Source organism: Lithobates pipiens, unplaced genomic scaffold (genome assembly GCF_037356315.1).
Source record: "Lithobates pipiens isolate NorthernLeopardFrog02 unplaced genomic scaffold, aLitPip1_a1.2 Scaffold_8, whole genome shotgun sequence".
Lineage (NCBI taxonomy): Eukaryota > Metazoa > Chordata > Amphibia > Anura > Ranidae > Lithobates > Lithobates pipiens.
This window is the reverse complement of record NW_027507903.1, coordinates 677058105-677072166: the sequence shown is the minus strand read 5'-3', so window position 1 is coordinate 677072166 and position 14062 is coordinate 677058105. Positions and strand designations below refer to the sequence as shown.

Below are 14062 nucleotides of genomic sequence, written 5' to 3'. Positions count from 1 at the left end.
AAGTCTCTGCCACATACTCATGATGCACACTTGAGCGTTACTGAGGGACGTAGACAAATTGGAAAAGCTATCATACAGTTCCAGTATCTCTCAGCCGATCCGGCGATACCGTATGAGTGTTGATCCAGGTAGCGTCCTTCAACCTAGCCTCCAGACTCCTTCAGAGAAGCCAGCCTTGCGCACAGCCTTCTCCTGGAGAGTCCTCCCCTGGGGTTTTCCAGTTGCCAGGCCTTTCCCTTCAGATGAGATGGCACCGGACCACCTTTGGATCAATAGGCCCAGAATTTCATTCAGACTTGTCCCAGCAGTTGCGTCGCCTCGGGCTTGCCAGCCCCAAGACTTGAAATGAGTGGCTCCGCACCCCAGGCCAGGAGGGTCATGGGGGCTGGTCAGGAGGACCAGAACCTAACAGACAGAAAATAATCTCCGGAAACCCTGAAGCACGTGATGTCAGTACCTTAAATATCACCCCCCAGAATGCACAGCAGGAGAACACTCCCACTGGGCTGGATCCGAGGGAAATCAGTGGCATTCAATACACCCAGCTAGATTGCGTTTCTAACCTTGCCGGCGGTGAAAGTGACACCTGTGGCCAAGGAGAACCCAGTGCAACCCAGCTGGACTGGTACCGAAACCAGAAATTTAACAAATTAGTCCCAAAACAAATTAGTCCCAAAACCCAACTGTGGTTTCAGGAAATGTAACTTTGAAAAAAAAACCTGCTCATCAGGAGCCAGAGCTACATACAGTTATAATAAAAGATTACAGATTTGTATGCAGGGAACGAGCACACAGATGATCCGGGATGAATTTAAAATGTCTTTACATGAGATAAGAATTCTGTAGGATTATTATACCGCCTGATACACGCAGGATTATTCACTATCCTCTCTGTCTTTAGAGATTCCGGCTGCCAAGAATACACATCACCGGGTGATACTGATCCTGGGGATCCTCCTAATGTTCATTTCCTGTGAGTATCTCTAATATATTGGGGTATTGGGGTTTGGATTTGGCATCTGAACTTTGATTAAATTCATGAACTTACCTCTTAATCAGAACCTGTGATGTCCAGCTCATCACTAACTATCAGGAAACAAATATATAAAAGGCAAATATAAAAACGTAAATCCGTGAATAATGTTAAAAAGAAAAGTTGAGTGAGAAATTGTCTGGTTTTTACCCTTTTTAACTTCAAGAGACTGTTGGCCTCTCACTCCTGGGTTAAGCCCCATTCTGTTTTTCTCTAATCTTTCGAGATGGTCTTTTCAACCAGTTGGAGACCCTCCCCTCTATGTCTCTGTACATCCCTATATCTTCCTATTTATATCCCTATCTCACGTACAATCCTTGCACCCGTCACTTCCTTGAGTTGTGTCTCCGAACATTTGTCCTTTTTTTGTAAAGAATCATTTCTGGTTTTAGAAAGAGACAAGGTGGTGCTGAGGCCTAGGACTTCTTTTTTGCCTAAAGTAGTGCCAAGGTTGCGTTGCCGCAATAAAAGATATAAATATGTATTTTTTTTTAAATTCAGAAATAAATAAAAATAAGTGTAAAAACTGAACATACCTGCCATGGCCGTACCTGCCATAACCAGACAACCTCTAGTTTATAACAACACAGTGAGGAATCCCTACTGTGGACGAGTGTGGGGTGTAGCAAGATGGCAGCGGCGGAACGTCACTTCTGTAGCAAACTGCGACAGGTCACCGAATATGTCGTTACAACGTGTACAGCTGACTGTGGCTCCGTTGTGGTTCGTACTGCAGAAGCGCTGCGCCTGCGCAGTACAGGGGGGCATTATCCACCAGGGGACCTTTTTCAGCAGGACACAGGCACTTGTCAGCAAAAGAGTAAGTGTGCGTTTTGTATATATTCATATATATATATATATATATATATATATATATATATATATATATATATATATAAATGCACATTTACTTTTTTGCTGACAAGCCAGGCAGGGTTCATATTGATTTGAATTTTTAAATGTAATGTATATAAAATATATATATTACATATACAATCAGGGGGGGCGTGACCGGATGGTGATGGCGGCAGCCTGCGAGGAGTGAGAGAGGTGAGAGTGGTGTGTGCTCTCACCGCAACGCTGACAGCTGATGCCTGTGCCCGGTTAACAGAGCTTTGAGCTGTGATGCCCACAAGAGGAGAGGAGAGAGGAGGACGGATGTTAGTATACACTTCCTTAGTCAACTTGCTCCCATAGGCTGTTCTCACAGACTGGCTGGTACCTGGTGTCTTGTCCGTGGGGATCCTCCTTGTATACTGGAGCGGAGGAGCTGTTGGTCGATCCGGGGCTGTGGAGGCGCTGCAGAGGGGACTGCCTGTGTGGTCTAGCGAAATCCCGGTGAGTGCTCGGGAGACGAGGCGACAGCTCGATAAACACAACGAAGCCAGTCTCGGCATACCACATACCAGGTAAAAAAATTCTAAACCAAACAGCTAAGCAGTGGAATAAGCAGTGAAGAGAGACCTCTGGTGGCCACCTGCAATATTGTCTGGCATCTCCTGTATGTATCAGAGGTTATATATCAGTATGTGGAAAGTACTTGAGAGATATTTCTCTTTACCTAGTATAATATGCCTGCCAGCTACCTATAGTGCTCCAAAGGGAAAATAGAAAGTGTGGAGGAGTGGAACTTATATTGTCTGAACTTTCATGAATTAACCTGCTAACAAATGTGTAAGATCTGACCAGGCTTTGAAAGGAAGGAAAAAAAAAAAAAAAAAAAATGTGCCGCACCTGTTTTTGTTGCTCTTGTTATTAAGAGAGGGGGATCCTAGCTGGACAGTGGGAATTGTCGGAGCTTTTGGAGGCTATATAACTAAAGTGGATCCCCACGGCATTGCGGAGGCTGCGTTGTGAGTACCCCCCTCCCCTCCCTCCCTCTTTCCCTGGAGGAGAAGAGAGCAATCCCCCCTTTTTATTTTTTAATTTTTTTGTGTTCCTTGGTTATATACCGAATCAATTATGGCAGCAAGGAGGAGAGGGGAAGAGCTGGCAGGTCAAGAGAATGTTGGAACGCAATCTTTAAGGTCAGCTAAGGATAAAGACAAGGAAAAGAGCTCCCAGGCCATGGCAACAGGGACATCAGCAGCAGCAAAACTAGAAAAATATGCGCATACTTCTGAACATACGCCAACTAAGGGAGCTCAAGTAAAAATCTCAACAGATAGAAAGAGCCAAGGGCAATCAGGACTGGTAGGGGGAAAGAACGCAGTTAAACAAACGGTGGGTACTGTCGGGAGATCCGAAACAGTGTCTATGCAGGACCATTTGATTAATGGAGAAGGAGAACCCACATTAAAGGAGGTGTTGGGGGCGGTTAATGTGTGTAAACAATCTCTAGTAGAGCTATGTGAACAAACAAGAGGCATTAAGGAGGAGCTAGCTTTGATGCGGCAAGATCTTCAAAACACGGCTGATAGGATAACAGCAGCAGAGGGGAGAATATCTCAGATTGAAGATGAGGTATACCCATTGAATCAAGAGGTCAAAGACCTAAAAATACAGATGGGGAAATTCGCAGGGAAATTGGATGAAATGGAGAACAGGCTCCGGAGGGACAATGTGAGGCTGGTAGGTCTCCCGGAAAAATGTGAAGGCCCTGATCCAATCATATTTCTGGAAAATTGGCTTGTTGAAACCTTTGGAAGAGAGACTTTTTCCCAACAGTTCGCAATCGAAAGGGCGCATAGAGTCCCGGCTAGAATCCTGAGCCGAGGGGGCCAACCCAGATCCATCTTACTGAAATTCTTGAATTATAAAGATAAAGCGGCTGTGCTCCGAAAGGCCAGAGAAATGGGTAGTATCACTTATAAAGGGGCCAAAGTTTCATTTTATTCTGATTTCTCCCCGGACTTACAGAAGCGCAGAGCAGAGTTCGCTGAAACCAAGCGCAGACTTCAGAAATTAGATGTTACATATGCTCTGCTGTACCCAGCCCGGTTACGAGTTGCAGCCTTGGGAGAGACTTTATTTTTTGATTCTCCTGCTGGTGTGTCAGCTTGGGTGGAGGAAAAGGGGGATCGGTTGATAAGGAGGTGAAGGGTTAGGGGGGGAGGAAGGAAAGCCTCTTCCCCCCCTTCCTCCTTTTCTCTGTTTTTCCTTTTTTTTTCTTTTTTTTTTTTTTCTCTCTCCCCTTTATTTTTTTTTTTTTTTGTCCAGTCTGTTTTTTTTTTTTTTTTTTTTTGGTTTGTCCATCCCTTTACTCTCCTTGCTCCCTCCTGCTCTCTCTTCCCCTCACCCCTGACTGAGATCGTTGGGGGGGGGGGGGGTGGGTTTGGACGGGGAGATATAGTGGGTACAATGCACCTGAATTACGGGCACAATGTATATACACATGCAACGGTGGGAGGTGGGACACCCACAGTATAAAGGATTACATGAATGAAATTAGGAAGGGTAAAAAAAATGAGGCACAGGTTGGGTTTAAGGGAAGTTGGGTTAGGGAGGGGGGATAAGGTAGTATGTGAATGGGTGGGAAAGAGAAGGGAGTTTGAAGGTATGGGTGAGGTTGTAACGGTCACAGGAAAAGCCCCTAGGGGTAACCCAGAAGGGTATGGGGAGGGGTGGGGAGTAGGAACAAGGAATAAAAAGGGAAATATTGGACAGGAAAAGGGCAAAGATTGCACAGTAATAGAGGATAAATTAAAAATAACGTTGGGAATATATGAAAAGTTTATCTTTTCTCTTTCACTAAAGGGAAGTTCGGGACAGAATGGTATCACAATATTCAAAAGGATACACAAGGTTATTAGGAATTTTAGTTTGAGTAGGCTTTTTTTCTCTCCTTTTGTTCCCTCACATCTCGCAACTTTTTTTCAGAGGGGGCATAGAGAACATCCCTATGAGATCAATTATAATATTGAGATAATCCCTTTTTCCTGTCATTTTTTACTGTTTTCTGGAAAGGTATGCAGGATAGAGTTATGAATATTGGCTCCTGGAACGTTAGAGGGATGGGTACATCAGTTAAAAAAGCAGCGGTGTTTGATGCCCTCGAAAAATGTGATATCGGGTTGGTCTGCTTACAGGAAACGCATCTAACTGAGGACTCCAAGTTGGAGAACTACAGCAGGAAATTTCCCACTCAGTTTCACTCAGTCCACACCTCTTATTCAAGAGGGGTGGCTGTGTTGATAAGAAAAGAAGTAGCGTTTAACTGTCGGCAGACCAGCATCGATAAAGAAGGGAGATATGTATTTTTGCATTGTGTAATTGAAAATCGGGAGTATGTCATTGCAAATATTTATATTCCACCCCCGTTTAAACTGGATGTTTTATATAATCTAATGGAATTTATAGTAGGTAAATCTGGGATCCCAGTAGTAGCAGTGGGAGATTTCAACGAGGTTATAAATAAAAATCAGGATAGGTTCCCATCAGGGACAAATTTGCAGAGAGAGGGTGAGAGTCGGTTATCCAGGTTTATGCAAGAAGGGGGACTATTTGATTTGTGGAGAGTTCGGAATCCGGACCTCCTACAATATTCGTGTTTTTCAAGTTCTTACTCTTCACTCTCAAGAATAGATTTAGTGTTGGGGAACGAAGAAGCTAACCAAGTGGTAAGGGAAATAGTATACCAACCCAGGGGGGTGTCGGATCACTCATTGGTGACGGTATCGGTTAACTTAGAGGGGAGAAGTCCCCCGAAAGTATGGAAACTGAACCCAGTATGGCTTGAGATTATTGGGGATGCAAGCAAAGTACTATCCCAGCTAGAAGAGTTCATAGAGCTCAATAAGGATACCGCTGCAAGTGGAGTAATATGGGACGCATTAAAGGCCTACCTCAGAGGTATCCTTATTCAACAGGTGGCAAAAATTAAGAAAATATCTAGAGAATGGGAGAATACCGTTAAAAGTGAGTTAGTAGGAGCAGAAAGAGAATATATAGTAAATCCCTCCCCAGAGAAACGAAAGGTATGGTTAGATACACAGCAGAAGTATAAAGCAATGATTATCAGGAAAGCTGAGAACAAAAGACTATTCCAGAAACAAGTGGCGTTTGGGGAGGGGGAAAGTGTCGGGAAGATGCTGGCACACCTAGTGAAGACCAACTCCTCGCCATCCATCGTCCCCGCGATCAGAACAGAGAAGGGAGAAATCTCAACTCAGAATTCAGTGATTATAGATACTTTTAGATCATACTATGCAAAACTGTACAGATCGCAGGGGATGAGGGGAGACGAGGAGATGGAAAAGTTTTTTGGAAATATTAAAGTCCCTTCCCTTACCGAGGAGGAGAGAGAGACAATGGAAGCCCCATTAACATTAGAAGAAATTCAATCTGCAGTGACAGCAATGGCTAACCAGAAGTCTCCAGGACCAGACAGTCTTCCATTGGAAACCTATAAATACTATGGGAAAGTACTGCTTCCAGAGTTTCTCAGAGTGTTAAATAGGGTAAAGGAGGAAGGGAGATTGCCTACCTCGATGACGGAGGCAACGATAATCGTTCTGCACAAGGAGGGGAAGGATCCGTTGGAAACTAAATCTTACCGACCTATCTCACTTTTGTGCACGGACGCAAAAATACTAGCTAAGGTACTGGCGGCCAGACTGAATAAAATTATTTCTAGATTAATACATCCTGATCAGACAGGATTTATCCCCGGTAGATCAACTAGCATGAATATTAGAAGACTATACCTTAATTTACAGATACCAACGGAAAACATAGGGAAAAGGGCAATTATGGCTTTGGATGTAGTCAAAGCCTTTGATAGTCTTGAATGGAGATACATCTGGCGAGTTCTGAGAGAATTTGGCTTTGGCTCCTCATTCATTGAATGGATAAAAATCTTATACAATGGTCCTAGCGCTAGAATTAGGGTTAACAACGAGTATTCAGATAAGATATTATTAGAAAGAGGTACAAGACAGGGGTGCCCTTTGTCACCCCTGATCTTTGCCCTTGCAATGGAACCATTAGCCATTGCAATAAGATCTAATGCTGATATGGAAGGCTTTAAAAGAAAAGCGAGGGAAGAAAAGATCGCGCTATACGCCGATGATATTCTCCTCTATCTGGGGGACGTGGAGAAGTCAACCAGGCAGGGGATGAAAGTCCTCGGGGATTTTAGCAGCTTCTCGGGATTAACAATAAATTGGGAAAAATCATCTCTGATGCCTGTAGATACACTGGAGAGTCAAACTATATCGACAATCCCGCAGTTAGAAGTAGTGGAGAAAATAAAATATTTAGGAATATACATACAAAGTGATGCAAAAAGGTATATAAGTGATAATATCACCCCCTTACTAGTTAAATTTAAAAATAAAATCGAAATCTGGAAGAAACTCCCTCTTTCGGTTGCAGGGAGATGCAATCTTATCAAAATGCTATGGATGCCACAGTTATTGTATCTGTTGCATAATGTGCCGTTATGGATAGATATAAAGTGGTTTAAAAAAATAGAAACACTATTTAGAGAACTCATATGGAGCGGAGGTACCTCAAGAATAGGCCTACAAATTCTGCAATTACCGACAAGGAAAGGAGGAATGGCAGTACCTCACCCAAGAAGCTACTTTTTAGCTGCACAATTGCAACATCTGGGGACGAGCAATGAGTTTAGTGGAGATATAAATAGGAAGTTAATGATTACTAGGACACCTCATAAAACCATAGTAGAGGCCTTGGAGGCAAACTCATTTCCCTATAGAACGCCCACAATAAAACTCGCTCTAAAAGTATGGAAGGCAGTAAAAGCGATAAAGGGTCTAGAAGGGATGACCAAAGAAACCCCATTATGGAATAATCTGAACCTACAGGAAATGGGAATGATAGAGAGGCACAAAGATTGGGAAAGTAGGGGGATTGACAGACTGGCCCAGTTGTATGAAGGAAGTATAATAAAAACATTTAATACACTGAGAATGGAATATGATCTACCAAAACACTCGTTTTATAAATATTTACAAATCAGACACGCATTATCGAAACAATTTGGTACATCGGGGCCAGTGTGTAGCAAATCCCCCATCTATAATAGATTAAAATCTGAAGATAGTGCAAAAGGGTTTATAGCAGAAATGTATCCATATATTTGTGAAGGGAGCATAGAAACTCCAGATAAACTTAAAAGTAAAATAAAATGGGAGGAGGAAGTAGGAACATTCTCAGATGAGCAGTGGATGAGGATACTGGAGGGAGGACACTTGATATCTGTCTCACCAGCCCAGAGGGTGTCACATCTAATGCTGCTACATAGAGCCTATTATACACCGAAGAGGCTATACAGGTTTAGGCGAAGGGAAGATGATGGCTGCCCGAGATGTCAGGCGACAGGGGATCTGATGCACATGTTCTGGAGGTGCCCTAAACTGTTCCGTTACTGGTCAGAAGTTATTGCTGACTTGAATGAAACATTTGGAGTGTCGGTTGATGGGAACCCCAGAATGTGCCTATTGGGCCTGAATGAAGGAATAGGAGGGCCGGCCTGTATAAATAAAGCAGTAATGAGATGTATGTTCCAGGCAAGGAAGCTAATAGCGCAAAGGTGGCAGGCAAAAAACCCCCCATCGGTAGCGGAGTGGAGACAACTAATAACAGAGACGATCTGGAAGGAAAAAGTAGTATATGTAAGGAGAGGGAATTTTAGGGAATTTAATAAAATGTGGAAACCATGGTTAGACAAGTTGGGTTACACAGTATAAAGAACTGGAGAGAATGACGTTTGGAGGGAAGAAGGAGAGAGAGAATATGTGGTATAGGTGATAAGAAGTTAGTGGTATAGAGAGTAACACGGTCATAGTTTGGGTATGAGGGGCCCACTGCTTCTTCCTGTTATGTACGTGAGGGGGGGGGGGGGGAGAGGGGGAGGGAAATGTTAATGTGGAAAACGGAGTGTTTAACTGTATAAAGTTTATGAATGGAAAAATTATTATGGAAAATAAATAAAGATTATATAAATTAAAAAAAAAATATATTACATATACGATTCAAATCAAAAATCAATATGAACCCGGCCTGGCTTGACATCAAAAAAGTAAATGAGTGTGTGTGTATATATATATATATATATATATATATATATATATATATAAAATATATTTTACCCATACATACATTAAGTTGATTTTTAAATGTAATTTTTTGTAAATTGTTCTCACATGTGTTAAAATAACGCTTCAATAATTAATGTTGTTTTAACCACTTGCTTACTGGGCACTTAAACCCCCCTGCTGCCCAGACCAATTTTCAGCTTTCAGCGCTGATGCACTTTGAATGATAATTGCGCGGTCATACAACACTGTACCCAAATGAAATTTTTATCATTTTTTTCCCACAAATAGAGCTTTCTTTTGGTGGTATTTAATCACAGCTGGGAGTTTTATTTTTTGCTAAACAAACAAAAAAAGATGCAAAAAAAAAAAAAAATCATGTTTAATAGTTCGTTATAAAATTTTACAAACAGGTCATTTTTCTCCGTCATTGAAGTGCGCTGATGAGGCGGCACTGATAGGCTGCATTGGTGGGCACTGATAGGCTGCATTGGTGGGCACTGATAGGCATAGTTAAGGCGGCACTAATAGGCACAGATAAGGTGGCACCGATAGGCACAGATAAGGCAGTACTGATGGGCACAGATAAGGCGGCACTGATGGGCAAAGATGGGCACAGATAAGATGGCACGGATGGGTGGCACGGATGGGTGGCACTAAGGGGCACTGATAGGTACCACTGATAGATGGGACTGATGGGCACTGATAGGTGGCACTGATAGGTGGCTTTGATAGGTGGCACTGCTGGGCACTGATGGGCGGCACTGATGGGCACTGATGGGCACTGGTAGATGACACTGATGGGCACGGATATGTGGCACTGGGGTGCAGCACCGTTGTTGAGGCAGATTGTGGGCACTGATGGGTGGCACTGTGGGCACTGCTGGGTGGCACTGTGGGCACTGCTGGGTGGCACTGTGGGCACTGCTGGGTGGCACTGACGGGGGCACTTATTTTTTAATGAGGTGGCACTGGCAGGGGGCAGGTGGGCACTGGCAGGGCTGGCCGTGATTGGGACTGATGTCCCGATCACGGCCGCCGGTGATCGGCTCTTTTTTTTTCTCCTCGTGCTGTCAGCGCGAGGAGAAATAATAGCGGATTACCGGCTCCGTTGTATCACATGATCAGCTGTCATTGGCTGACAGCTGATCACGTGGTAAGGATCGACCCCTTGCTCGGATCCATGATCAGGCGAGTCTCATAGACTCGCCGATCACCACGGGACGACGTCAATAGACGTCGTCCCGGCAAAGGAGGTCCACGCTGTAACCGTCATTCGGCTATAGCGCGGGTCTCAAGTGGTTAAAAAAGAGCAATAAAAAAAAAAATGACATTTAAAAATCAACTTAACCACGACCTTTGGAAGATTTTCCCCCCTTCATGACCAGGCCAGTTTTTGCTATTTAACTGCACTACTGACAATTGGGCAGCCATGCAATACTTTACCCAAATGAATTTTATATACTTTTTTTCATACACAGGATAATACGTCCCCTTCACAGACTCAGGCGGTATATATAAAATAATACAAAAGGATCCATAGCGTAATACTGATTTTAATAAGCATACGCTTCCTGAGGATGTTAACAACCTTATCTTACCTTGGGAAGGAGGCAGATCAGGCAGACATGGATCCGGGCTGAAGCTCCTCGCTCCATTGCTTCTCCTTCAGGCCGGACAGGAAATTAGTCCCGACTGAGACCCGATTGGCCAGGGAGTCCTAAGATTCCCTGACCCATCGTGTGTCAGGAACTGTTTCCTGATTGGTTGGTATCTATTCTAGGGTGGGAAAGTCAATGTTACACTGTGAAACAAGTGATTTTTTTATTGCCTCTACATTGTGGATTCTGTAAATAGGCCGGGTGTGGCTCTCATGAGCTGTACTTTTACATTTTTTTATGAATACATTTGTATCATTTTATTAGCGGTTAACTGTATATTATCAGGCACCTATGAAGTTTTGTGTAATGTTCTGTGGGTGTATTGGGGTGTAGATCCGCAGTAATCTGAGACGAGCCACCATTGTTATCATTACAGGTTCTCATTCCAGTGAAGTTCAGAGCATCCGGAGAGCTGTGAGGAACCTGGAGGAAGTCCAGACAGCGATCAGTAAGATTATCTTATTCCAATCACTGGAACACTTACCCATCAAACCACCTTTCACCACAGTGTACAAACGGGACGTAGATATCACAAAGCCTCTCTCTGTCTGTTTGTAGAATGATGTATCCAGATATCAAACACATTAGGTGAATTTTAATAACAAAAAAACTGACATTACAGGTCCATGACATGATGGGTCCTCTTCTGTCCTCTGCAGTGGGTGGTTTGTGAGCCCTGACATCATGGCTCTGTGACATTACAGATCCTCTTCTGTCATCAGCATTGGGGGAGTCCTGACCTCATGGGTCTTCTTCTGCCCTCAGCAGTGGGTGGATTCTGATGTGATGGATCTGTGACATGATGGGTCCTTTTCTGCCTTCAACAGTAGGTGGGGGCTGACCTTGTGGGTTCTCTTCTGTCATCAGAAGTGGGTCCTGACATCATGGTTCCTATTCTGTCCTCAGCAGTGGGTGGGTTCATTACATGGTGGGTCCTCTTCTGTCCTTAGCAGTGGCTGGGCCCTGACCTCATGTGTTCTCTTTGGTCCTTAGCAGTGGGTGAGTCCTAATCTCATGGGTTCTCTTCTATCCTCCGCAGAGAGTAGGCTCTGATCTTATGGCTCCTCTTTTGTCCTCATCAGAAAGTGGGTTCTAAGCTCATGGTTCCTCTTCATTCCTCAGCAGTGGGTGGTTTCTGAACTCATGGGTTCTCTTCTGTCCTCAGAAGTAGGTGGGTCCTGATGTCACAGACTCATGACATGATGGATCCAATTCAATCCTCAGCAGTGGGTAGGTCCTGACGTCATGGTTCCTCTTCTGTCCTCAGCAGAGGGCAGGTTCTAACCTCTTGGTTCCTCTTCTGTCCTCAGCAGAGGGTGGGTTCTGACCTCATGGTTCCTAGCCTGTCCTCATCACTGGGTGAATCTTGAATGCTGCAGAGAGCAGACCTTACAATGACAAGGTGTTGCCCTCAGCAGCATGCTCCTGTGAACCCATGGATGGCATACCCACAAAGGTGTAGGACTTTGACACCCTTAGTTCACAGGAAGTGGGTTAAGCGACACTGGACATCATTCAATCTGGAAAACTGTTAAACTATAATTATTACTGCAAGGGAAATATCCAGAGATGCTTTTTATTTTATTTTTGATATTAAACTAGAGTTGGGCTTGAAAGCAGACCTTTTATCAAATAGGATTTCTACTGCCTGGTCCACCATGTTCCATAAATGGTAACAGTCCTGAAACATTGTATTACGTGTAGAAACCGCTTCTCCAGAATCCCGATATGGTCGCATGACTAAAAGCCTAGGATCAAAGTTCAAACTGGAGGATTTTTCTCTTTAGCAGAAACCATGTGAACCCAAAAGAGATGGGCAATGTAGTGGGTGCATCTTAAACGAATGTATGTAGAGTAAGAAAGGCGTATAATGATAAACCTGCTCATACTAATTGATGTTGGTTTTCCTCTCTTTCTCAGATTATGACGAGAATCCTAATTTACCATATGAAGTTATGGGTAATTATTTAATGCTCAATGTACTGTATATTATAATGGATAGATAGATACAATTTATTATTCTTATACAGGATTTATATAGCCACCAGCAATAGAAAAATCACCAAAAAAAAAAAAATTCGGACGAACGCCATTATAGTCTATAGGATACGCACATGAAAAAACAAAAGTGCTAATTTTAAAGGCTTATATGCAAGTTATTGTCATAAAAAGTGTTTGGGGACCTGGGTCCTGCCCCAGGGGACATGGATCAATGCAAAAAAAGTTTTAAAAACAGCCGTTTTTTTTGGAAGCAGTGAGTTTAATAATGCTTAAAGTGAAACAATAAAAATGAAATATTCCTTTAAATATTGTGCCTGGGGGGCAATATTGATAACATTCATTGAAAAAAATGGCAAGGGTCCCCCCCCAGTCCATTACCAGGCCCTTCATGTCTGGTATGGATATTAAGGGGAACTCTTCGCCAAATAAATAAAAAAAGGAGTAGGGCCCCCCCCCAAAATCCATACCACAAAATTATCCGAGCACGGAACCTGGCAGGCCACAGGAAAAGAGGGGGGAAGGAGAGAGCGCCCCTCCTGAACCATACCAGGCCACATGCCCTCAACGTAGGGGGGTGCTTTGGAGTCACCCCCAAAGCACCTTGTCCCCATGACGATGGGGACAAGGGCCTCCTCCCCAAAACCCTTGCCCGGTGGTTCTGGGGGTCTGTGGGTGGGGGCTTATCAGAATCTGGAAGCTCCCCTTTGACAAGGGGACCCCCAGATCCGGTCCCCCCATGTGAATTGGTAACGGGTACATTGTACCCCTACCATTTCACAAAAAAAGTGTAAAAAGTAGTAAAAATTACAAGAGCCACTTTGGGACAAAAAATCTAAAAAATCTAAATGTCCCGCTATATAAATCCATCTCATGCCGCCCGACGGACCGAAAAAAGAAAAATGAAACTGCAACAGCTCCACCTCCATGCTCACTGCACACTTCTTCTCGATGACAGCTCTTATAAAGATGAGGTGGGGCCACCCGGTGACATAAACAGGTGACCCCACCCCCCCTGATGCCACGTGACATCAGAGGAAGGTGGGGTCACCCATTTATGTCACCGGATGGCCCCGCCCTCAGCTATATAACAGCTGTTATGGAGAAGAAGCTTCACTCAGCGGGAGCCTCCCATGGAGGCGGAGCTGTTGAGTTTTTTTTCTTTTTTCGGTCCGTCGGGTGGCGTAAGATGGATTTATATTGCGGGACACTTTTATTTTTTGATTTTTTTAATAAAGGACTTGTCCCAAAGTGGCTCTTGTCATTTTTACTATTTTTTGGTGAAATGGTAGGAGTACAATGTACCCATTACCAATTCACATAGGGGGGTAGGCTGGGATCTGGGGGTCCCCTTGTTAAAGGGGGCT

At 43.8% G+C, this 14062-nt stretch overlaps 1 protein-coding gene across 1 annotated transcript in view; it reads left to right on the top strand.

Moving 5' to 3' along the window:
• The window catches only part of LOC143962006 (asialoglycoprotein receptor 2-like), a 51605-nt gene that overhangs the window by 10944 nt on the left and 26599 nt on the right, over positions 1-14062 (top strand). Inside the window, exons 3-5 of the mRNA XM_077471349.1 lie at positions 902-973; positions 11074-11145; positions 12618-12656. Coding sequence (XP_077327475.1) covers positions 902-973; positions 11074-11145; positions 12618-12656 — 183 coding nt within the window. The remainder of the gene's footprint in view (positions 1-901; positions 974-11073; positions 11146-12617; positions 12657-14062) is intronic.